Source organism: Bufo gargarizans, chromosome 9 (genome assembly GCF_014858855.1).
Source record: "Bufo gargarizans isolate SCDJY-AF-19 chromosome 9, ASM1485885v1, whole genome shotgun sequence".
Taxonomy (NCBI): domain Eukaryota; kingdom Metazoa; phylum Chordata; class Amphibia; order Anura; family Bufonidae; genus Bufo; species Bufo gargarizans.
This window is the reverse complement of record NC_058088.1, coordinates 35,025,684-35,052,680: the sequence shown is the minus strand read 5'-3', so window position 1 is coordinate 35,052,680 and position 26,997 is coordinate 35,025,684. Positions and strand designations below refer to the sequence as shown.

The 26,997-nt window shown below is 44.6% G+C and overlaps 1 protein-coding gene across 1 annotated transcript in view; it reads left to right on the top strand.

Annotated features, from left to right (window-relative positions):
* The window catches only part of LOC122946165 (sodium- and chloride-dependent neutral and basic amino acid transporter B(0+)-like), a 68,839-nt gene extending 42,145 nt beyond the window's left edge, over positions 1-26,694 (top strand). Inside the window, exons 10-14 of the mRNA XM_044305571.1 lie at positions 15,508-15,626; positions 16,896-16,995; positions 23,290-23,399; positions 23,991-24,158; positions 25,955-26,694. Coding sequence (XP_044161506.1) covers positions 15,508-15,626; positions 16,896-16,995; positions 23,290-23,399; positions 23,991-24,158; positions 25,955-26,200 — 743 coding nt within the window. The 3' untranslated portion in view covers positions 26,201-26,694. The remainder of the gene's footprint in view (positions 1-15,507; positions 15,627-16,895; positions 16,996-23,289; positions 23,400-23,990; positions 24,159-25,954) is intronic.
* The last annotated feature ends 303 nt before the right edge of the window (positions 26,695-26,997 follow it).

The following is a 26,997-nucleotide window of genomic DNA, read 5'->3' as shown; positions in this document are numbered from 1 at the left end:
TTGTGGTTAAGCATTTTATTGCAAGTAAAAAATTATTGGATTTTTTTTTGTTTCCTTTGTTGTGAAGCATCCAAAAGGTTGTAACTAGAGATAAGAGAATTTTTGATTTGTCCGGTTCGCCGAATTTTTTTAAAACAATTGGTGGGTTTATAGTGGGTTAGAACACTGTGCCTTGCAGTAACACGCATAGGGAGTCTGTTGTGGTAGTGAAACAATACTGTGAGTCAGTATAACATGGGGATGACAGGCGTCGCTCTTAGAATCACTGCACACTTCACTTATTTGGGCAGTGATGGGGCCAAAACTGACCAAATAACTCAAGCATGAACTCAGCCTTACAGGTTGATGATAGCGTCAAGAAGAAGTGCACTTCTTTTACACCCTCATCAGCTGATCCCACATACAGAACATGTTCTATTAAACGCTTATACAAGTAGAGCTCCCTGACAGAGTGGAGAGTTGTCAGCAGTAGCATCAGGAGACCACAGAGTGGCAAGGTGACATAGTGTGGAGATGGCAGCAATAGCATCAGGAGACCACAGAGTGGCAAGGTGACATAGTGTGGAGATGGCAGCAATAGCATCAGGAGACCACAGAGTGGCAAGGTGACATAGTGTGGAGATGGCAGCAGCAGCATCAGGAGACCACAGAGTGGCAAGGTGACATAGTGTGGAGGTGGCAGCAACATGTCGAGGCCACAGGGTGGCAAAATGACAGAGTCTGGAGGTGGCGGCAGCATCAGGAGGCCACAGAGTGGCAAGGTGACATAGTGTGGAGATGGCAGCAGCAGCATCAGGAGACCACAGAGTGGCAAGGTGACATAGTGTGGCAATGGCAGCAATAGCATCAGGAGACCACAGAGTGGCAAGGTGACATAGTGTGGAGATGGCAGCAGCAGCATCAGGAGACCACAGAGTGGCAAGGTGACATAGTGTGGAGGTGGCAGCAACATGTCGAGGCCACAGGGTGGCAAAATGACAGAGTCTGGAGGTGGCGGCAGCATCAGGAGACCACAGAGTGGCAAGGTGACATAGTGTGGAGATGGCAGCAGCATCAGGAGACCACAGAATGGGAAGGTGACATAGTGTGGAGATGGCAGCAGCAGCATCAGGAGAGAACAGAGTGTCAAGGTGACATAGTGTGGAGATATCAGCATCAGGAGATCAGAGTGGCAAAGTTACATAGTGTGGAGGTGGCAGTGGCATGAGGAGACCACAGAGTGACCCGGTGACACAGTGGGGAGGTGGGTGGCACTACTAGTACCTGCTGATGAAGGTGGGAGAAAGAAGGTGCACTTGGCATCAGATGTGTGGCATCAGGCGGATGGCAGCATCAGAATAGTAGCTGAGGCAGGTAGCCAGAAGAAACCGTTCTCTTTTGTCAAGATTTTGGGTAAGGCGGCATTGATGATCTAATCTGATGTAGTTACGACCATGAACGATGTCCTGGCTGATTCACGCCTGATACATCTTGACTAGTGTTAATCGGGCACCAAAGTGCTTGGGTGGTCAGTTGCTCTGGCTGAACACATCGAGTATAATGGAAGTCCATGGGAGAACCCGAGCATTAAACCAGGCTCTCGCTGCTCTGAAGAGGGGAGGGTGCCTGGTTCATAGAAAAAGTTCAAAAATGGATGGAAACACCACCGAAATGGTTCGGGAACAGCATGGGGAGGATGTCTGGATGCATCTTCGATTCCCAGGTCGCTGCTGGGAATGATGTTGTCCGGATAGGATGCCACTTTTACAGACTGACAATAATACGCACAAAACCAAAGATAAAATCGATTTAAAGGAATTACAAGCAAGAAGCACTCCGATACAACCTGTATATCACATAAAGGAGGGCCTCATTCACATTGTGGTACAATTGGTCATGTAGTGGGACTTCTACACTCATAAAGCCTATGCACTAAGTAAAAGGGCTGCCAAAAATTGCAAGGAACCGGCACTCCAATACAACCTTTCTTACACATAAAGGAGGGCATCATACACACTCTTGAAAAATTATGATTTATGGCATGCTGGTGACCCTCTAAAACATTTGGAGCAAGGGCCTGCTGATCTGACCATCTAAAACAGGGTGATGGCCTGCTGCTGAGCTGACCCTGTAAAATATTATGGATGAGGGTCTGCTGCTGAGCTGACCATCGAAAAAATTATGGTTAAGGGCCTGCTACTGAGCTGACCCTCTAAAACATTATGGTTGAGGACCATTGAAAACATTTACAGTGTTCATAGCAGGCCGGGTCACCTGAATACTTCAGCTTGGAATAATGGAATAGGACTCCTGTTCTATATTGTTGGTTTTCGGAACTGAAGCCATGATTAAGAGGCACGGCCGGGGGCATCCGAATTGCTCGGCTAGAGGTGAAATTCTTGGACCGGCTCAAGACGAACCAAAGCGAAAGCATTTGCCAAGAATGTTTTCAAAAACGAAAGTCAGAGGTTCGAAGACGATCAGATACTGTCGTTGTTACGACCATGAACGATGTCGACCATGACCCACCGAGCAGCTTCCTGGAAACCAAAGTCTTTGGGTTCCGGGTGGAGTACGGTTGCAAAGCTGAAACTTAAAGGAATTGACGGAAGGGCACCACCAGGAGTGAAGCCTGCAGCTTAATTTGACTCAACACGGGAAAAATCACCCGGCCCAGACACGGAAAGTATTGACAGACTGATAGCTCTTTCTCGATTCTGTGGGTGGTAATGCATGGACGTTCTTAGTTGGTGGAGCGATTTGTCTCGGTAATTCCGATAACGAACGAGCCTCCTCCTTGATAACTAGTTATGCGACCCCCGGCGGTGAGGATTGTGTTGACCAGACTCTTGGATAGTGAGACTGGACTTGTAGGTGAGGGCCTGCTGGTGAGCTGACTCTATATGCCAGGGCCTGCAGGTGAGCTGACCCTGTAAAACATTATATGCGAGGGCCTGCAGATGAGCTGACCCTGTAAAACATTATATGTTCAGCTGCTTTCCTCTGGTGGAGTCGAGAAGTCAGGAACAATTCAGGCCTTGTTCATTTTTCAGATGTCAGCATTTTCAGTTGACAGGCGGATACGCTTATCTGTTATAATGCCACCAGCCGCACTAAATATTAGCTCAGACAAAACGCTGGCGGCAGGGCAGGCCAGCACCTACAAGGCTTAAAGCACCAGTTTGTGCCACGTGTCCAGCTTAGACACCAAGTGGTTATAAAGCACTGAGGGATCATTGAGAACGCTGACAGTCTGCTATGTACTCCTTCACAATCTTCCAAAATGTTTCCCTCCTTGTGATACTAGACCGTGCATCAGGGTGAGGGTGCTGGCGGGGTGTCATGAAACTGTCCCAGGCTTTGAGGAGTGTTGCCCTGCCTCTGTTGGAACTGCTGTGTTTTCCCTGACCTCCCCTTCTCGGGTGCCCAAGGAACTACCATACGGACTCTGCTGCCAGCGTTGTCAGATATAAATTTTTGGAGCAATTTATCAATAAGGACCTTCTGGTATTGCACCGTTTTTCTCATCCTCTTAACTAGATGAATGAGAGATGATAAGTTCTCTTTGTAGCGGGGGTTGAGAAGGGTGAACCAGTAATCTGTATTGTCTAAAATGCATATAATGCATGGCTCGCGGGAAAGGCAGCCTAACATGAAGTCAGCCATGTGTGCCAGAGTACCAACAGCCAAGACTTTTCTGTCGTCATCAGGAGGATCACTCTCAATCTCCTCATCCTCTTCCTCCTCTTCTCCCCACCCACGCAGAACACATGGAATTAAACTTCCATGGGTACTACCCTCTGTAGCGGAGGCAACCGTCTTCTGCTCCTCCTCCTCCTCTTCATCGTCCAATTCACACTGAGAAGACGAACTGAGGGTGGGTTGGCCATCACCCTGTGTAATGTCTTCCCCCATTTCCACCTCTTTCACATAAAAAACGTCTTCCTTAATTGTGAGCAGCGAGCGTTTGAGTAGACACAGAAGTGGAATGGTTATGGTGATAATAGTGGTATCGCCGCTCACCATCTGTGTTAATTCCTCAAAGTGTCTTAAAACCTCACAGAAATCAAACATCCATGCCCACTCCTCGCTTGTGAATAGCGGAAGCTGACTGGTAATGCGACGACCATGTTGCAACTGGTATTCCACTTCTGCCCTCTGTTGCTCACAAAGCCTGGCCAACATGTGGAACGTTGAGTTCCAGCGCCTGCTTACGTCGGTCAACAGCCGGTAAGCTGGCAAATTGAAGCGCTGCTGCAGCGTTGACAGACCGGCTGAAGATGTCTATGACTTGTGGAAATGTGCACATACACGGCGCACCTTCACCAGTAGCTCAGGCAAATTGTGGTAGGTTTTGAGAAACTGTTGAACCATTAAGTTTAGGACGTGGGCTAGGCATGGGATCTGTGAACTTGCCGAGCTCCAATGCCGCCACCAAGTTGCGGGCATTATCAGACACAACCATGCCTGGTTGTAGGTTGAGTGGCGAGAGCCACAGCTCAGTCTGGTCTCTTATCCCCTGCCACAGCTCTGCGGCGGTGTGCTGTTTGTCCCCTAAGCATATTAGCTTCAGCACGGCCTGTTGCCGCTTCCCCACTGCAGTGCTACACTGCTTCCAGCTACTGAATGATGGCTGACAGGTAATTTAGAGGTGGAAGTGAATGAGGAGGCGGAGGAGGAGAAGTGGGGGTTGGAGCCACTAACGTAGGTGATGGTGGAAACCCTGATCGACGTAGGACCCGCAATCCTTGGCGTCGGTAGCAACTGTGCCATCACAGGGTACGACTCGCTCCCCAGTGTGCAGTCAGGGAAATTTAGCGTCCCTGGCCAAATGCACTTGTCCATGTGTCCATGGTTAAGTGAATCTTTCCAGTAACTGCGTTGGCCAGTGCACGTGTGATGTTGCAGGACACATGTTGGTGTAAGACGGGCATGGCACACCTTGAAAAATAGTGGCAGCTGGAGACTGTGGAACGCGGGACGGCCGCCGACATCAGGCTGCATAAGGCCTCAGTGTCCACAAGCCTAAATGGCAACATTTCCAGGGCCAGTAATTAGGAAAGCTGAGCATTTAGTGCTATGGCCTGTGGGTGGGTGGGTGGCTGAGTATTTGCGCTTGCGTTCAAAGGCCTGGGGTAAGGACATTTGGATGCTGCGCTGGGACACAGAAGTGGATGTGGTCGTTGATGGTGTTTGCGAAGGTGCCGGGCGGGAGGCATCCGGGACTGGGCCTTCGACAGGGGATTGGCCAGCCAGTAACACAGGGGAAAAGGGGGCAGTGGTGTGACCCACAGACACATATTGTGGAACCAGGCATTTGTCCCACTTATTACAGCGCTTGGATGCCATGTGGCGGATCATGCTGGTGGTGGTAAGGTTGCTAGTGTTCACACCCAGCTTATTATGGTATGGCACAGGTTGCAAACTACTATTCTTTTGCCGTCCGCACTTTCCTCAATAAAGCGCCCTACTGCGGAACACCGACCCCTTGGCAAGGGAGATTGCCGCAAGGGGGTGCTCCATGGAATAGTTGCGGGCCTGTTTGGTGTGGCCCGCCTTCTTCCTTTTGCCACCCCACTGCCTCTTCCAGCCTGTTGCAGTGCTGCAGATCCCTCCCCCTCTGTACTGCTGTCCTCGCTCTGCTTTCCACCTTCCCAGGTTAGGTCAGTGACTTCATCGTCCCCCACCTCCTCTTCCTCTTCCTCACTCTGCTCATCCTCCTGACTTGTTGACCTAACCACAACCTCAGTGATTGACATCTGTGTCTCATCCTCTTTATCAACCTCTTGAGACGGTAATTGCTGTTGAGTTATTGGCAACTGTGTCTCATCATTATCCACCTCATTAAACAGTAATTGCCATTCCCAGCCGTCATCTTCTTGTGACTGTGGATGCTCAAGAGTTTGGGAATCAGGGAACAAGATCTGTCCCTCTTCAAGCATGCTGTCCCTCTTCAACCATGGTGGAGTATCAAGACTGGACTTGGTGGAAGACAGGGTGGTGCTTAACCGACTGGAAGCATTATCTGCTGCAATCCAACCGACCACCTGGTCGCACTGATCTGACTTCAAGAGTGGTGTCCTGCGCCGCCCTGAAAACAGGTATATGAAGCTAGGTATTGTGAATTACTGTTTTTCTTGTGCTCTAGCAGCAAGCACAGTTTCAACTCTCCCAGGGCTACGGCCTCTGCATGCATTATCAGCATCACGGCCACTTCCCCATCCCTTACTGCTCGCCTTCCTCATTTTAAATGTGTATGTCACACATACAGTAGCGTAGGATTTGGAAGTGTATATGCAAAAAAAGTCTAGCGGCCACCGTCTATTTAAAAATTACACTGGAGGTCACGGATATTTTTGGGATGCGCACACTTTACACTGGAGATATGGCGCAGTTAATCTCACTATCTGCAGCAGACACCGTCTACGGAAAAAGTACACTGGATGTCAAAGATATTTTTTGGATGCGCAAACTTTACACAGGAGATGTGGCGCAGCTAATCTCACTGTCTGCAGCGCACGCTGTCTACCGAAAAAGTACACTGGATGTCACAGAAATTTTATGGGTTGCACACACTTTACACTGGAGATGTGGGACAGATAATTTAACTGTCCACAGCGGACACCATCTATTGAAAACGTATACTGGATATCACAGATATTTTTGGGATGCGCACACTTTACACTGGAGATGTGGTGCCACTAATCTCACTGTCCTCAGCGGCCCCTATTTATTGAAAAAGTACACTGGATGTCACAGATATTTTCTGGATGCGCACACTTTACACTGGAGATGTGGCATGGATAATTTAACCGTCCGCAGCGGACACTGTCTACGGAAAAAGTAAACTGGATGTCACTGATATTATAGGGATGCGCACACTTTACACTGGAGATGTGGCGCGGATAATTTAACAGCGAATATATTTTTTCTGTTTCCACTTAAATACACCGCTAAATGCTTTTTAACATATAACTGCAGCGCTGAACAGCGAATATATTTTAATTTTTCTACCTATATTCTCCACTAAAACATTTTCAACATATAAATGCAGCGCCGAACGGTGAATATATTTATCTTTTTCTACTTATATACGCCACTAAAGCCTTTTCAACATATAACTGCAGCACTAAACGCTGAATATATTTATTTTTTTCCACTCATATACGCCACTAAAGGATTTTCGACGTTATAAGGTTGGATAGTTCTCCAATTGGATAACGTGGGTATTAGGAGATGGTTCCCAAACCAGATATATGTAATATAGAAGGACTCCTGTACTCCACTTTGAGTTTCAGTATAAAGCTTTATTTAGTGCGGTTCCAGTCAAAAAAACGTTTTCGGCTGAATAGCCTTCTTCAGTGTAACCGGATTGTGGCCGCAAGGTGTGCAAAGCTGAGTGGGGTTGAATTCCCTCAGTGGGTGGCAGGATACGCTGCTCTACGTTGGGCTCTATGTCCCTTGGGCACGTGGTCCGGGAGGCTGAGGCCTGTACTCCGGCAGCTTGGCTACCCGGAGTACAGGCCTCAGCCTCCCGGACCACATGCCCAAGGGACATAGAGCCCAACGAAGAGCAGCGTATCCTGCCACCCACTGAGGGAATTCAACCGGCCAAGTGGAGTACAGGGGTCCTTCTATATTACTAAAGGATTTTCAACATATAACTGCAGCGCTGAACTGCGAATATATTTTTATTTTTCACCCTGAGATTTTGTTCCCCCACTTGGAAGTCCCCCCATCATGGAGGGGTCTGAAATTCACATTGTAGGTGCATTCCCACTCTGAGAAACAAAATTAAATAAAAAATTTAGGAAATCACATTGTATGATTTTTTAAGAATCTATTTGTCTTGCACTGCTGAACATAAGTATTTGAACACCTGAGAAACAGCAAGAATTCTGGCTCTCAAAGACCTGTTACTGTGCCTTTAAAAAGTCCACCTCTACTCCACTCATTAATCTCATTTAGTAGCACCTGTCTGAGCTCTTTAAAGACACCTGTCCACCCCCACAGTCAGTCAGACGCCATCTACTACCATGGGCAAAACCAAAGAGCTGTCAAAAGACACCAGAGACAAAAATTGTGGACCTCCACGAGGCTGCAAAGGGCTACGGGGCAGCTGACAAGCAGCTTGGTGAAAATAGATAAACTGTTGGAGCAATTGTTAGAAAACGGAAGAGGCTAAAATCTCAGTCTCCACCAGACTGGGGCTTCATGCAAGATCTCACTTTGTGGGGTATCACCGATGATAAGAAAGGTGAGGAATCAGCCCAGAACTACAAGAGAGGAGCTGTTCAATGACATGAAGAGAGCTGGGACCACAGTTTCAAAGGTCACTGTCAGTAAAACACTACGCCGTCATGGTTTAAAATCATGCATTGCACGGAAGGTTCCCCTTCTCAAGTCATCACATGTTTGCCAATGACCATCTGGATGATCCAGAGGAGGCATGGGAGAAAGTCACGTGGTCATATAAGACCAAAGTAGAACTTTTTGGTCTAAACTTCACTCGTAGTGATTGGAGGAAAAAGAAGGATGAGTTGCATCCCAAGAACACCATCTCTACTGTAAAGCATGGTGGTAGTAACATCATGCTTTAGGGGTAGTTTTCTGCAAAGGGGACAGGACGACTGCACTGTATTAAGGAGAGGGTGAATTGAGCCATTTATTCCGAGATTTTGAACAACAACCTCCTTCCCTTAGTCAGAGCATTGAAGATGGGTCGTTGTTGGGTCTTCTTCCAACATGACAATGACCTGAAGCATACAGCCAGGATAACCAAGACGTAGCTCCATAAGAAGCATATCAAGGTTCTGGAGTGGCATAGCCAGTCTCCAGACCTAAATCCAATAGAACATCTTTGGAGGGAGCTGAAACTCTGTGTTGCTCAGCGACAGCCCCGAAACCTGACAGATCTAGAGGAGATCTGTGTGGAGGAGTGGGCCAAAATCCCTGTTGCAGTGTGTGCAAACCTGGTCAAGAACTACAGGAAACGTTTGACCTCTTTAATTGCAAACAAAGGCTTCTGTACCAAATATTAACACTGATTTTCTCAGGTGTTCAAATACTTATGTTCAGCAGTGCAAGACAAATAAATTCTTTTTTAAATTCTGTCTCTCAGAGTGAGAATTTCAGACTCCTCCATGATTTCTAAGTGGGAGAACTTGCAAAGTTGTAGGGTGTTCAAATACTTCTGTTCCTCACTGTAACTGCAGTGCTGAATGCCGAATCTATTTTTCTTTTTCCACTTTTATATACCACTTAAGGCTTTTCAACATATAACTGCAGCACTGAACGGCGAATATAATTTCCTTTTTCTACTTATATACACCACTAAAGGCTATTCAACATATAACTGCAGCACTGAACAGCAAATACATTTTTCTTTTGCCACCAATATACGGCAAAGGGTTTTACAACATATAACTGCACCACACAAGGGCAAATAAGAAGTACTGTTGAATGATTTCCTTGTAATAAAACCCTGTTAATGGCTGTATCCAACAGCACTTGACCCCAATAAAAAGAATGGTTTGCTGGAATTACAGAGCTGTATAATGGCTATTTGGATCCCCAGTCAGTGCAGCAAGGTGTAATAGTATTGTTCCTATTACCCAGGCTGTAACCTCCAATATCGAACCCTGTTCTACATACATGCTGTGAAATGATTCCTCCCTATCCTTTCCCTACACCTTGAATAATATTTTCCTGCACTTGTAAATCATTTTTTTGCACAATGAGGTTTTTCCTCGCACTGTCCCTAGTGCCTGCTGATGTCTCTCCCTGCACTAAGTACACTGGAAAATGGCAGAATCCAAGATGTCTGAGGCTATTTATAGGACTGTGACATCACAGGGCTGTCTGGCTGCTGATTGGCTGCATGAATGGCATTATGGGTGATCCCGCCTTCCCAGAGTTCTTTGCCCCATGTCCTCACACGTGCAGCAGCCATTTTAGGAAAAAAAGTGATTTGCTACCACAAAGCGTGAGGAAATTCGGATTCAATGCGAATCGAATAAAACCTGAAATTCAGATCGAATTCCACTTCGTCAGCTTCGATTCGCTCATCTCTAGTTGTAACATTAGGAGTCATTTACTAAAGATTGAAGGAAGATCTGACCACCTCGTAATAAATTTGTCCCATCTTCTGCTGTCCAGGCACCAGAAGTTAAAATCTACTACAACTAAGCTCTGCCTACTTTTTTTTTAAAATGGTAAAAGCAGTGGAAAACATAAAACAATAAATGTTTGCTCAAAATGTGCTACTTTCTAATGCCAAAAACCTGCTATTATGCCTTTGCAAAATGACCCCCATTGTGCGCCATGCTGCATAATGTCATTTATTACATGTGTGAGGAATATGGATTAATGTTTACTGTCAGCCATGTTCTCACACCCCCATTTGTTGACAGATAGTGGAGGTAGTGAACTCCACAGGAGGGCCCTGCTTCAGAGCCCCAGCCCTGCTTGTAATTTGATTCACCTTTTGGCAGGTTCATCAGTATACATGCAAAATAAGTTTCCACCCCCCCCCCCCCCAGCCACCTGAGGTGGCAAGGAAGAAAGCATCCAGGCTTCAAGGAGGCCCCAGGTGGAGAAGGTCACACCTCAGTCCACCAGTTTGAAGCCAAGCTAAATCCTGCAGGAAAACCCCCAGCAGGGGGTATCAGCCCTTGCTCAGGATCAATGAGACCTCCCAGACATGTTGGCACCTACCTTTCATAAGGAATTATGAATCGCCTGGCCATTGCAGGCGCAAACCAAATACATATTTGCGTCCCCCGGTGGCTACGATGTATGTGCCCCTTTGTTTAATGAGACAGAAAATGAAAAACAAAAAAATTAGTGGCAATTCTGGAGGAGCTGCTCAGCCCATGACACTGTAGCGTGTCTTTAGTTAGGGGAGCAGCCCGACCGCATGTGGACCGCAGTAATCGACTAACCCCAGCAAAATATGCATACAATGGAGGATATCGACGCGGTCCACATGCACCACAAGAGCAAACTACACAGAATGTAGCAATCATAGAGAACACACAGAGAGAATGCACCAAACAGATATAACACTGACTATGCTGGCAAGACATAAGTAAAGGTATTAAAAGCTGAGACTTTTGCCAATATGTTCCAGTCATGGAGATATCGGAGCCCACATGCACCACGTCACGGTTTCTCAGCATGGCAAGAGGTCCTAACCACTGCTCTGACTATGGTGTGAACACGGTCTGGGGATGATATAATTCAGCTCACAGCCAAGCTCCCCACAATTGCCCAGCATAAATGCTGTGGTTGTACAATGTGGATGAAGCCAGGCCGTGAGCCACACCCACACCAGACCATGTGAGGGAGGTTACCAGGTGCAAAAAAGTGCTAGAGTGCCAAATAAAGGCAAACACACTCAAATCTAACAAGACAGAAAATGAAAAACAAAAAAATTAGTGGCAATTCTGGAGGAGCTGCTCAGCCCATGACACTGTAGCGTGTCTTTAGTTAGGGGAGCAGCCCGACCGCATGTGGACCGCAGTAATCGACTAACCCCAGCAAAATATGCATACAATGGAGGATATCGACGCGGTCCACATGCACCACAAGAGCAAACTACACAGAATGTAGCAATCATAGAGAACACACAGAGAGAATGCACCAAACAGATATAACACTGACTATGCTGGCAAGACATAAGTAAAGGTATTAAAAGCTGAGACTTTTGCCAATATGTTCCAGTCATGGAGATATCGGAGCCCACATGCACCACGTCACGGTTTCTCAGCATGGCAAGAGGTCCTAACCACTGCTCTGACTATGGTGTGAACACGGTCTGGGGATGATATAATTCAGCTCACAGCCAAGCTCCCCACAATTGCCCAGCATAAATGCTGTGGTTGTACAATGTGGATGAAGCCAGGCCATGAGCCACACCCACACCAGACCATGTGAGGGAGGTTACCAGGTGCAAAAAAGTGCTAGAGTGCCAAATAAAGGCAAACACACTCAAATCTAACAAGACAGAAAATGAAAAACAAAAAAATTAGTGGCAATTCTGGAGGAGCTGCTCAGCCCATGACACTGTAGCGTGTCTTTAGTTAGGGGAGCAGCCCGACCGCATGTGGACCGCAGTAATCGACTAACCCCAGCAAAATATGCATACAATGGAGGATATCGACGCGGTCCACATGCACCACAAGAGCAAACTACACAGAATGTAGCAATCATAGAGAACACACAGAGAGAATGCACCAAACAGATATAACACTGACTATGCTGGCAAGACATAAGTAAAGGTATTAAAAGCTGAGACTTTTGCCAATATGTTCCAGTCATGGAGATATCGGAGCCCACATGCACCACGTCACGGTTTCTCAGCATGGCAAGAGGTCCTAACCACTGCTCTGACTATGGTGTGAACACGGTCTGGGGATGATATAATTCAGCTCACAGCCAAGCTCCCCACAATTGCCCAGCATAAATGCTGTGGTTGTACAATGTGGATGAAGCCAGGCCGTGAGCCACACCCACACCAGACCATGTGAGGGAGGTTACCAGGTGCAAAAAAGTGCTAGAGTGCCAAATAAAGGCAAACACACTCAAATCTAACAAGACAGAAAATGAAAAACAAAAAAATTAGTGGCAATTCTGGAGGAGCTGCTCAGCCCATGACACTGTAGCGTGTCTTTAGTTAGGGGAGCAGCCCGACCGCATGTGGACCGCAGTAATCGACTAACCCCAGCAAAATATGCATACAATGGAGGATATCGACGCGGTCCACATGCACCACAAGAGCAAACTACACAGAATGTAGCAATCATAGAGAACACACAGAGAGAATGCACCAAACAGATATAACACTGACTATGCTGGCAAGACATAAGTAAAGGTATTAAAAGCTGAGACTTTTGCCAATATGTTCCAGTCATGGAGATTTAATGGGACGAGGTCAGGGGAGGGAGATATCCATATCTTCCCATAGAAACCACATAACGGTACCAGGTTTGTAGCTGGAACCCAGGCAGGTCCATTGGTCCCAGAACCATCTCCCTGTGACCCTCTGGTCTGGAGCTATGAACCCTAAAGGGTTTTGTGGGTCACTTTCTGCCAGCCTAGAAGAGAGGGAGTGGACCCCTCCCTGAGGCCGGGAGGGGAGGGGTCAGCTACAGGTTAAAAGACTGGTGCCAGCAAGCGGCCGTGTCTTTCTCTGAAGAAGGGTCACATCTTACAAATGTGTTTAGAGGGACCCAGGAACTAGCTGAGATCACGGCCCTTCATGTGGACTCCAGAAAAGAACATCTCACAACCGAAAGGAACTTTCATCTTACCCAGTTACTGACTTTTACACTGCTTAACCCTGTTGTACCCATCTAATCTGTATCTGTAACCTCAGACCACTGTATATATTCTCTGTGTATATTGTGTTAAATCTAGTGTGCCCTTACGGCGATTAAATATATAATTTAATCTTGTGCTATCTTGTAACTCGATCATGAATCCCCACGTCTGTGTTTTGGCCTACAAACCGGATTCCAAAAAAGTTGGGACACTAAACAAATTGTGAATAAAAACTGAATGCAACGATGTGGAGATGGCAAATGTCAATATTTTATTTGTAATAGAACGTAGATGACAGATCAAACGTTTAATCCGAGTAAATGTATGATTTTAAAGGGAAAATACGTTAATTTAAATTTTCACTGTGTCAACAAATCCCCAAAAAGTTGGGACAAGTAGCAATAAGAGGCTGGAAAAAGTAAATTTGAGCATAACGAAGAGCTGGAAGACCAATTAACACTAATTAGGTCAACTGGCAACATGATTGGGTATAAAAAGAACTTCTCAGAGTGGCAGTGTCTCTCAGAAGCCAAGATGGGTAGAGGATCAGCAATTCCCACAATGTTGCACAGAAAGATAGTGGAGCAATATCAGAAAGGTGTTACCCAGCGAAAAATTGCAAAGACTTTGCATCTATCATCATCAACTGTGCATAACATCATCCGAAGATTCAGAGAATCTGGAACAATCTATGTGTGTAAGGGTCAAGGCCGTAAAACTATACTGGATGCCCGTGATCTCCGGGCCCTTAAACGACACCGCACCACAAACAGGAATGCTACTGTAAAGGAAATCACAGAATGGGCTCAGGAATACTTCCAGAAACCATTGTCAGTGAACACAATCCACCGTGCCATCCGCCGTTGCCAGCTGAAACTCTACAGTGCAAAGGAGAAGCCATTTCTAAGCAAGATCCACAAGTTCAGGCGTTTTCACTGGGCCAGGGATCATTTAAAATGGAGTGTGGCAAAATGGAAGACTGTTCTGTGGTCAGACGAGTCACGATTCAAAGTTCTTTTTGGAAATCTGGGACGCCATGTCATCCGGACCAAAGAGGACAAGGACAACCCAAGTTGTTATCAACGCTCAGTTCAGAAGCCTGCATCTCTGATGGTATGGGGTTGCATGAGTGCGTTTGGCATGGGCAGCTTGCATGTCTGGAAAGGCACCATCAATGCAGAAAAATATATTCAGGTTCTAGAACAACATATGCTCCCATCCAGACGTCACCTCTTTCAGGGAAGACCCTGCATTTTTCAACAAGATAATGCCAGACCACATTCTGCATCAATCACAACATCATGGCTGCGTAGGAGAAGGATCCGGGTACTGAAATGGCCAGTCTGCAGTCCAGATCTTTCACCTATAGAGAACATTTGGCGCATCATAAAGAGGAAGGTGCAACAAAGAAGGCCCAAGACGATTGAACAGATAGAGGCCTGTATTAGACAAGAATGGGAGAGCATTCCTATTTCTAAACTTGAGAAACTGGTCTCCTCGGTCCCCAGACGTCTGTTGAGTGTTGTAAGAAGAAGGGGAGATGCCACACAGTGGTGAAAATGGCCTTGTCCCAACTTTTTGGGGATTTGTTGACACCATGAAATTCTGATCCAACATATTTTTCCCTTAAAATGGTACATTTTCTCAGTTTAAACTTTTGTTCCGTGATTTATGTTCTATTCTGAAAAAAATATTAGAAGTTGGCACCTCCACATCATTGCATTCAGTATTTATTCACGATTTGTATAGTGCCCCAACTTTTTTGGAATCCGGTTTGTAGTTATAAGCTACCGCGGGTTGGTTTCTGACCCTATATAATACCGTTAGCGGATCGGGCTTATATCAAACGAGAAGCTGGTGGCAGATTTCCCGGGATGAGACAGCGCTGTTTTCACTGCGGCAGTGAAAAGGCTCTCTCAGCTTGTTGCCTCTCTGTGCCCACGTGGACAGGAGGTGTGTGTGTAAACTGTACCAACCTGACCTTACCTGCTCCTCCCGGAGGGCGTAAAGTCACGATTTTGGTAAACCAGGATCAATACCATGCCTCGTGAGCTCGACGTAGTTGATGTCAAGCGGGCACGAGGTGTGGTATTCGTCACACATGCACTGACACCACAAGAAGTAAATGTGTGTGAGGCTTAACATAGTGTATGGTATAACAAGCAGCAGCTTAATAGTGTTCTTTTTTCTTTTATATTTTGCTAGAAACTATTACAACAGCCATACAGGATGCATTTCCCAAAATAATGAAGAAAATGCGTATTCTGGTCACGGCGGCGGTCTGTGTGGTTTTATTCCTACTCGGTATCCCATGCGTCACCCAGGTATAGCTATCACTTTATATTAACCTGTTATGCTAACCTACATTTAACACATGTCTAGTCTGTACCAAATGCTAAATATACTTTAGGCTACTTTCACACTTGCATTATTAATTTTGGTATTGAGATCCAGCAGAGGCTCTCAATACCGGAATTAATCAAATCCGTTTCGATTTTGCAAATCAGGATGTATGCGTTAGGATGCGGTTGTGTGAAATCAAAACGGAAAAAAACTGATGCATCACTAAACATATTGAAAGTCAATGGGTGATCTGTTTCTTAGGCTCCTAAAAAAACATTGTTTTCAGTGCTGGATCAGTTATTTTTTATTTTTTATGATCTAACACAAAACCGCAGCTTGCAGTGTCTGGTCACAAAACGGAATCCTGACAGAATGGAAAACATCCTGATGCATCCTGAATGGATCTCTTTCTATTCAGAATGCATGGGGACAAAACGGAAACTTTTTTTCCGGAGTTGTGATTCTCTGAAGGATCTCAATACCTCAAAACAATGACACAAGTGTGAAAGTAGCCTTAGTTCAGCATATATAAAAAATTATTTAATTATGGAATGGGCAACCTCCAAAATTTAAGCCTAGAATAAAATACTAGAGTAACACATAAGAGGAGTCTCATAATTGCTCATTTACAGTAAGTTCTGTCTTCTACTTGTCATCATACAAGATTACAGAATTTCAAATTCCAGTTTAAAGGGGTGTTCCTAGAATAAAATATTGTTTGGATACACACTAACATTCTAATCAGTGGTGGTCTAACCTCTGTGACCCAACATCAATATGAAGAACAAAAGAAGAGGTGGAAACACTGTAAAGGAATGGCAGAGCTTACATAGCACTGCAGACCCGGTATTATAAAGATCGGCAGATTCCCCCGATCACTAAGTGATACCATCACTTTATTGTCCTCCGATGCGGATAATGAAGGGGGTCAAACAATGCTTTAGTGTCTAACCCCGACCGATCAGAAACTGATGGTATATCCTATCATTATGCTATCACATTCTAAGTTGGGGAAAACAATATAACTGAAATGACCATTTCAATATTGTACTATATTGTACTAGGATCCAGCAGGACTGCAGACTGTCAATGTCTTCATGTCTTAATCAGGTTCCCACAACCATCTTGTGACCTTAATTCTTTTTTCGCAAGTCCTCCAACATGTCCTGAGTTCTTATGATCATTGGAAGAGACCCACTCACTCATTGATATACTCTTTATCTGAATCATCTTGTTTCTTTCACTTGCAGGCTGGAATTTACTGGGTTATTCTTATTGATTCCTTTTGTGGGGGATGGGCCATTTTATTTGCCGCAGTATTGGAATTAGTGGCGCTAATATGGATTTACGGTAAATATAAACCAGGATATAGAATATTTATGTCACAAGGCTTAAAGAGGTTGTCCAAGATAATTTGTATTAGGGGAGACTGCTGGGAGCCTGATGAAATAGTGAAAGCACCAAAACTCACCTTCCCAGCCCCTTCCGATCCAGCGCCGCTACTTCTTCCTCTTCCACAGGCAGAAGTCAGTGATTCCTTTTTTAGCTGCAGTATAAGAGGAAGGAGCAGACTCGATGGATCAGATGGAGCTGTAAATGAGCTTTCATTATTTTATCAGGGCCCAGCAGTTTTCTCTAAAAAACATATTTTGGACAACCCCATTAAGTTGGCCATACACATTAGATTAATGTTGATCAGCTGACCATCTGATTTGTATGGACTTTCCTACCTTTACCCTCATAAGTTGGGGAATAGAAGGATTGCCTGATCCTTTGTTCTCAGGGAGATAACCAACCGCTAATGGTGTCTGGCAGCACCTTTCTCCCCTCTCCCCATTCAAAACACATATAAACATGGCCATCCCATGCATGTGTATGAGGGGGTGGGGTAGGGTATTGAGATAGATAATTTGAGGCTGAACATGCAGCCAACAGTTAATTTAAGTGCATGACCAGCTTTTAACAACTCTATGGAATGAAAATCTCCTCACAAGGATAACTGTGCAGATACTTATATTTTAGCAGAACATTTGCCTGAAAACATCACACGTCACACGTGGGATCAGAGCAGATCAGAAATTACAAAAAGAAATGGGGAAATGTAATTGAGCCAAATTTTGTATAATTTTAATTTGCAAATTTGGCACAATTGCCTTTTCCCATTCCTTTTTGCTTATTTAAAGTTCTAAACACAGATGTAGTGGAATTCCTACAGGTTCGTATTACAAACCCCAGGCTTCTGAGCCAGAAAATACTGTCATCATAAGGCACTGTATTCTACTACATGGTATGTAATGGAGCTTGCCTCCATACAGAATATAATGGTATGTGCACTGACCCAGTGGATCACTGCTAACTAGTTAATTCCATGCTAAGAATCTAAATGTTGTAATTTATTACCTAAGCATTGAAATGGTAGTTCTCTTTTTACTTGTGCACTTTGAATCCCTTAGGCTGGGTTCACACCTGAGCGTTTTAAAGCGCGTTCCTACACGCTGTAAAACGCTCAACAAGGAGAAACCAATGCTTCCCTATGGGAATGGTTCACACTTGGGCGTTTTACAGCGCGTACGATCGCGCTGTAAAACGCACGACGCCCCGAGAAGTACATGAGCTTCTTTGGGGCGTTTTGTCGCGCGTTCCCGTACATAGACTTTCGGGAACGCGCGACAATGGGCGTTCGCTTGTCTCTGTGTGCGCAATTGTAAACGCTGGTACAATCGCGCATAAAGAGCGCTCCTTTCAGAATGCTCAGGTGTGAACCCGGCCTAAAGGTTATGTATGGGCTCTTGGCCAGCAAATAGTTAAATCTAGCAGTTATAGTTAGGGTGCTAGAAGACAGGATGGTCCTTCCTAGAGATGAGCGAACCAGTCAAGATTTGTTTCGGGTCTGGTTCACAGAATTTTAAAAAAGGTTCAATTCGATAGCAATAGTAAGTGATGTCTGAGTGAATTTGATATACATAGCTCTCGGTAAACACACATTTGACGTCATTATCATACAGCTACAGCCCGGGCACATGTCTCATACTTTTTCATATTTGAAAGCTTCCAAAAAATGTCCCTTATCATGGCAGATGATGTTTTGATATAAAATTATTTTTTTAAAAATACGTCTTTGAGAGAAAGTGATGGTTGACAAGTGGCATTAGTGGCAGACAGACAGCAACAGTGGCCAGATGGGGCATGGCTAGCGAAACAAAGTATAATTATCTGGAATAAACCTGAGTTGTGAAAAACTGTTGGTAATAATTCAGTAATAATGTACATTTATGCTGCTTAAAGAATTTTAACCTGCCCACCAAAAAAATGTTTTAAATTTCAACCGTGTGGAAACTGTATACACGTAAACAAACGATTGAGGTATTAGTGGCATGATAAAGGCTGCAGCAGCAGCAGCCATACAGAACATGATGGTAGTTATACAGACAGACAGTAACAGTGGTAAGATGGGGCACCACCAGAAAGTCGAGGTCTATACATAGGAATAAGCTGGAGGAGTGTAAAAATCCTCCTGAATCCAGACTTGGCTCATTTCGCCAAAATTGATGTTTTTGACACTGGTGGAGGACAAATTTGTCAGTTTCTGTTTCACCACGCCCTCAACGGCGATGAAATCCCTCTCCAAAATCACACTGGAGGCAGGGCGAGAATTAAGTTAGAGAGTGTGCTGTGCCAGTTTGGGACACTGTTACAGTCTGCCTGCCCCAGAAATCCATGGGGTCAGGGAACTGGGTATGCGACATAGACTGGCCATAGATTAGGTAGGCCTGAACATGGCGTTGAGGCGGAAGCTGTCAACTTGCTGACTGCCCTCAGCCGAGAGTGGCATGTGTAAAAACTGCTCCATCTTAGCGGTGAAAGGTGGTGACTCTGCGGGGGCGGAGGGGGTCCTCTCTTTCAGACATGTTAACTGCAGGCTCGCCGTAAGCTGTGGCAAGCTGCATACACAGTGTTTCCTGGTAGTAATGTAATTTTTCCTCCCTTTCTACCAGAGGAAAACATTCCCCCATTTTTCCTTGGTAGCAAGGATCTAAAAGCATGGCTATCCAGTAATCATAAGATGGCTTGAAGTCAACGACACACCTGTGCGAGCATACAGATGGCCATTCTGGCCAGCTGGCCTGAGAAGCTACTTCTTCCCGGCTCTGCCCCCCACTGAGATGATTGGGTGTCTTGACCGGTGCCATGCTCATCATCATCCTCTTGCTCCTCCACCTCAAACTCCTCCTCTTGCAGTGACAGCTCCGCATATTCATCTTCCTCATTCTCATCTTCGTCATCTTCCTCAACATTGACCCAGTGGCCTGTGAAAGACATGTACTGTCCCTGCCCATAAGAGCTGCTATAGGTGTCCACCATGGTGTGAACCTTGCCGCCAAGTGAGAACCCCAGGGAGCAGCCCACTTTGTCGGCCATATGAGAGTACAAGTACAGTATTTGGGAGAAATAATGCCAGCTAGGAATCTTCTAGCAAGGCTGTGGTCATGCCATTATTGCCCTAAAGGCAGTAGACTTGACTAAATTGTACAGCAGTAACTGCACCACCAGCAACTTGGCCAGATGGGAATTAAGCTTGTGCACCATCGGATTGCTGGGCATGTTGAGTTGTTTCATGGCCATGCATTCTGTTATCGATTGCTTACGATGGAGTGGAGGAGGGGTAGCGGAAAGGGATGATGATGATATGAAAGACACCGTACTGCCCCCACAAAAGGGAATAGAAGAAGGAGGGAACTCCTGCTGCGGTGGCTGGCAGGGGTGATGCAACTTCATGTGGTTCGATAGAACTGTGGTGCCTACTTTTGTGTTTGCCTGCCCGCGTTTTATTTTCCTCTTGCACAGCTTGCACAAGGAAATGATTTTGTCTTCTGGCAGCATGAATAAAAACTGGCAGACAGGGGAGCTCGGCTTTGCAATGGCATGTTTTGGGCCTAACCCACCCACTGCATCAGCAGCATCACCAAATCCTAAAGCAGACGTTGTCCTGGCTGTAGTTTGGGAGGTACATGGCTTTTTATTGCTGCCACCATAAGAACATAAGTACCCCCAAAGAAAAATTTGCATGCGACCATGTGGAAACTGAAAATATGTAAATGAACGACTGAGGCTTGAGGCTCAATTTCAACTTAAAACACACAGGTAGACTGCTGCCACACCGTGGGTATTGCTACAGTAATGACATATATATGCTGCTTAATTAAATGGAACCCACAAAAAAGAATTTCAATTGCGACCGTGTGGAAACTTAAAATATGTAAATGGCAACTGAGGATTGACACTCAATTTCAATTTAAAACACATAGGTAGATTGCTGCAACACCGTGGGTATTTCTGCAGTAATCACATATATATGCTGCTTAAATAAATTGAAAGCACCTAAAAAAAAAAAATATTATTGTGACTGTGTGGAAACTGAAAATACATAAATGTGGAAGACTGAGACTTGATGCTCAATTTTAACTTAATACACATAGGTAGATTGCTGCCACACCGTGGGTATTGCAACAGTAATCACTGCGTTAAGCGATATGTTGCTACTCATAGTTTTACACATTATGTTGCAGCCAAGGTAGAGTGCACCACCCTTATTCACAGCCCAGCACGGAAAGGCGTTCTACTAGGGCAACTCCCTGAGGCTGCAACATTGATTGGCTCACCCAAGCTGTCTGTCATTTTAGAGGACTCATCCAAAACAATCCCGGGAAGATTTGGGTTTGTCTTCTGTCTGAAAAATAGCAAAGTTTGGACCAAACTCCGTTTGATCTGAACTGGTTCACTCTTCCTTAGTCCTGCCCCTTCCTGGTTAGGAGTATCTGGTTTTACAGACCAGTCTGGTTGTATCAGCCAGTAAGTCTGGTCGCCTCTTGAGGGTTCTTAGCGTGTTTGGTGATTGCTGCAGTTAAACAGGCAAAAAAAAAAAGCCTTTTCTCTAGGAAAACACCATTCCTAAGACTGAAAGATGCCGTAGAAGCAACTGAACTGAAAGACTACCCTCAAAGAAGGAGAACAGACATTTATAGCAAAAAGGATAAACAGATGAGTTTACAAACATTCCATTCTAATGTGAGAAATTTGGAATATAAGATTAAAGGCGAGATTACATATGAGCACATGGGGGTCATCTACCTATTGGAGTGCCCATGTGGCCTCCAATATGTGGGACGAACAATGAGAAAACTAAAGACAAGGATACAAGAACATATTCGTAACATCAAAAAAGGTTTAGAGACTCATAGGGTCCCCTTACACTTTAAAAAAGTGCACACAAAAAAAACTAAGGGACTTACTTAAGTTTGTGGGGGTAGAACTGGTATAACCGCATTGGCGGGGTGGTGATCCAGTTGCAAAAATAAATTGCTGTACAATGGATATACAAGTGTCTTTTGATACGCTTTTTATGCTGTTATACTTAATATTCCATTGAGGAAGTGAATGAGTGGTTTGGAATCAATGTTTTCCTATGTCTGAAGGTGACTCTGGCCCTAACCTTAAAAGGAACACCTCCTGAGGAGCTGCAAGCAGCGCAGTCTGAAAAACGCAAAGACTGACAGTGTTAATTATACCCACTTTACAGAAGGACCTGCTGCGAAATTTGGGCAAGGCAACGTATTGGAGACTTTTATTTTTGTTGAACAAACATTTATAGATGATTGAGAACCAAGGCCACGGTGGACAGACAGTAAGGTCACTTTCGTTTATGGCAAAAGACTTTACTGCATGTGGAAAGCGTTAATTGCTTCTAACACCCGCCACACTTTGAGACGGACTGGTCATCTGGATTTAAGTTCTTCACCTTGCAGACTGGGCATTGCAGAGATTGTTAATGAGAATGGAATTGTGCACCCTCACTGCAGTTTTGCCCACATTATGTCCCCTTACAGTAGTAAGGTATACCTACCTTTGTGCCCCTTCACAGTTGTTATGCCCACCTTTGTGCCCCTTCACAGTAGTTATGCCCAACTTTGTGCCTCCTCACTGTAGTTATGTCCTGCTTATGTCCCTCTTTGGCCCCTATTGCCCTCCCCAGCTTTATAAAAAACACAAATACTCAATTATTTCACTGATGATCTGCAAATCTAGCACAGTTTCCCCCACACAGCCCGCAGTGCAATGTATGGCTGCTGGGGAGTGTCGGGGATCAGCTGAAAGGTGAAGCAGGGAACAAATGGCTCCTTCTACACCATCTGAGTGAATTTCCCAGAGAGTGCACTCCCCTAGACGGCTGCCCACCTCACTACGCCCCTGCTTTGGAACTACATGTCTATTGTTGCTATATGTACTGCAACTCCCATCTTCTATTTAGTAAAGAAATACTTTTTTATTATTCCCAAATGGACCTGTTCATTGACTCCAACATCCATCTGCTGGCCCTACACCTTTATCGCACCCTGTCATCATCAAGTGCAACCCAAATACCACCAGACAGGAGACCCCAAAAGTCCAGGGTGTGCTCCGAGGGAAGAAATTATTGAGATCCAAATGGTGGCTTGAAAGCTATAGAACATTTTTGGTTGGGACAACCCATTTAAATTATCCACTGTTTGATCATTGTTCATTTTTGCATATCCCGCTCATTATTACTCATCTCACTTTCTCTTGCATTTTCCTGATAAAGTTCAGATTCATTTTTCTCCTTAACAGGTGGCAATAGGGTTATCTTGGATATAGAAATGATGATTGGTAAGAAGCACTGGATCTTCTGGTTGTGGTGGAAAGCCTGCTGGTATTTTGTGTCTCCTGTGCTCTTAGCTGTAAGTGCATGACCATCTTCTAGATAATGGCATAATAAATTATATGTCAAGTTTATTCAGTTACGATACCATTAAAACCTAGACATCTAATCAGAGAAGAACTTGAATTCAGTTTTCTGTTTTGTAGGAGTAAGTGACCAATTAAAACCACTGTCAGAAATGAATTATCATCTTAACAAATTACAACAGTTTCTGTGTCTGCCATAAGGATGTATCCTTATCATATTTACAATGTGTAGCAGTCTTTTCATTATTCCATTGCAAATCTCATTGCCGGAAGGGTTCACCTGCAGCACCTCCACAGGTGAAAAGAAGCACTGCACGGCTCCTGTGGAAATCAGTAAACTGTCCATGTAATGCACGGACATGTAAAATCATACAGAGAGACAAGTCTTTGTAGCTGCTCTGTACTCGGGCTGATAGCGGGACCCCTCTTTATCTATTAACTCTGAGATTCCCAATTGACTATCTGAAAATGGTTTCCTAATACAGATAATTCCTAAAACCAATTTTACTAGCAAAAAACTGAATTAACCTGCAAAACATTTCATTTGACTACTGTATCACAGACATGTTTTGTACTTCTTCCAGGTGATTTTGGTTTGGTCACTGGTAACATTTGAAGCCCCCAAAAATAATGGTGTTGATTATCCTAAATGGGGAGTAACTATGGGATTCCTCATGGTTGTCTTCTGCCTCATATGGATTCCTATTATAGCAGTTGTCAAGATAATCCAAGCTGAAGGAAATATTTTCCAGGTCAGTATATAATGGAGACGTTCAGTGGTGTAGAGTGTTTTCTTTTATTTGTGCTATGTTTTAGCAGTTTTCATTATTATTATTATCATAATACATCCTTATAACATCCTAACATCAGAGGTTATCTCTGTTGACTTGAAGCCATAGACCAGGGATGGCCAACCTGAGGCTCTTCAGCTGTTGCAAAACTACAACTCCCAGCATGCCCAGACTACCTACAGCTATTAGTCAGGGCATGGTGGGAGTTTTAGTTTTACAACTGCTGGAGAAACGCAGGTCGGCCAAGCCTGCCATAGACAATGAGCCTGTGGGTTTAAACCTCACCTGAGCCAATTTTGCTATGCTTTCCGAATCCTCTCCTTTGCATGGCCTTAACTTGGGTAATGTAGTTTCCAAAAACATGTCTCAGCTTCCTAAAAGAATAAGATTCCAAGTCATTAGGGAGTTCAAATTATTATTATTATTTTTTTCATTTACTGTCCAGCCAGCATCCTCATAGTTCTGCTCCAGTAACATAGCACCCAGGCTCTTTGTACTGGACTATCAGTCCCCATTTAGCAACTTCTGCAAAGACAAGGTTATGTTCACAGCTGAGGCCAATGACTGTGGCACATTGCTGCTGAGTCACATACCCATGAGGACATATCACCATTGAGGTTAGCCATTGGCTGCAGCAGGGCATAGGACCCAGAATTTGCAGAAGCTGACAAACAAGGACCAGATATCCAGGGAAGACAGCTTAAGACTTATGGAGGTGGAACGGAGCAGCCAAGTGCAAGCAAATCTGACTTGATCCACAGTTACCCTTAACTAGAGGGGGGGAGGGGAAACAAAAAAAAAAAATAATGGACAACCCCTTCAAAGAAGTATACCTGAGTAATAGTTATGACCTATTGTCTATTTGAAATGAAATGCTTCCAAGTTCATGCAACAGTTAATTCAAGTGGACCAGTCGGCCTGTTTTCTAGGTCCTTTGTCTACAGGATATATTGAGAAGGGCTTTTAGATGAGATCTAAATAATAACCACCTAAGCTTCAGTATTTTGTTTGCAATGGAAGCTGAGCAGATGTGATACCTTAGGCACAAATATACATGCAGTTGATGGTAAACTTGATTGTTTACAAGTTAAAGGGGTTGTCTGGGTTCAGAGCTGAACCCGGACATATCCTCATTTTCACCTACACGGCCCCTCTGATATGAGCTTCGGAGCATTTCATGCTCTGATGCTCTCCCGTGCCCTGTGCTGTATCACGCAGGAAAAGAGCTTTTTTGTTTACATTTTTACACTGCTAGGTGGAGGCTTCCGCCTAGCAGTGTTGCTGGTAACATCTCTGGTTCTGATGGGCAGGTTTCAGCACTGCCCTAGCTGTTTTACAGGCTAGAACAGTGCTAAAGCCCACCGATTAGTGCCGATGCCGTCACTGCTAGGAGGAAGTCTCTACCGAGCTTTACCCATGGAGAGCACGGTATGTCACTGGATCTCCCAAAAAAAAGCCTTTGGCCTGTGTGATTCAGCGCAGGGCAAAAGAGAGCATCGAAACATGAAATGCTCCGATGCTCATATCAGGGGGGGCTACCTGGGTGAAAATGGGGATATGTCCGAGTTCAGAGCTGACAACTTGGACAACTCTTTTAAGTAAAAAATGGCACAAAAAGGTTAACTAACTCTTTCAATGTATTTCAATAACTTTTGTCAAAAAACGGCACAAGATAACTCTGTGACATGTGTATGAGAATTATTTTAGCTGGGCTACATCTGTATAATGATATCAAGTTTATTGTCTCCCTCTTACAGCGTATTGTGAGTTGTTGTAGACCAGCTGAAAACTGGGGTCCGGCCTTTCCAAAAAATCGTGGTGAGAGGTATCAACATATGAAGGATGAAAGGGTGAACAATGAAGACAAGGAGATGGAAATTACAGATAGAAAAGGGATCGAGCGATACACACAAATTAATGAAGAGCCTGTGAAGCAGGAAGACAAAGAGCTGGAGACTCCAGACATGAAAGGATTTAATAACCCATCATTTCAGAGTGAATGAAGATACTACATGTTTGCTTTTACTTTCATTATTTTTCTTATCCATAATAATACATTAAACGGATTTAAAATAATTCGAATGGACATTCATACTCTGGGGTATAATAAGTAACTATGGTTTCAATAGCAGAACCTGGAATGGGACCCCACTCCAATATGACAACCATTTGTCACGTCCTTTTCGATGCTTACGGTTTCCCATTGTGAGGGCCACTGGCTTTTCAACTCAGGTCCTGGTTTTACCTTATAAACTGGATTGGAAAACCTTAACAAAATCTGACCATGTGCAGGCAGTCAAAGAGGATGTGTAGGATCAATAAATCAATAAAGGATCTGCAGCAGTTGTGTCGTTCGAGAGGTCATCAATAAGAAAGCAAACAACCCCTTTAAGACCTCCTGCACATCACGCAAATCATGGATTTGCAAAATATTGGTGTGGTCCATGTGCATTTTGCAATTTTTGCAGGACCCACTGTAAAAAAGCCTATTCTTGTCCACAAAATGGACAAGAATAGGACAGGTTCTGTGGCCCAGCCTTATGGATGTGGTCAGCAAGCTGATGAGATCCATGTGTTGTCCATTTTTTTGGCGGATCCAAAGAAATGAATGGGTCCATATGCGATCCACAAAAAATTTGGATCGGACATGGACCAAAAATATGGTTGTGTGCTTGAGGCCTAAGAGTTATAAGACAATTCAGGCTCTGTTCACACTTATGTGAACACACTCAGCATGAGTAACGAGCGAGTCTCAAGTGTATATTGCGTAAGTAGTTATAGGCATCTGCTCACAGTATCT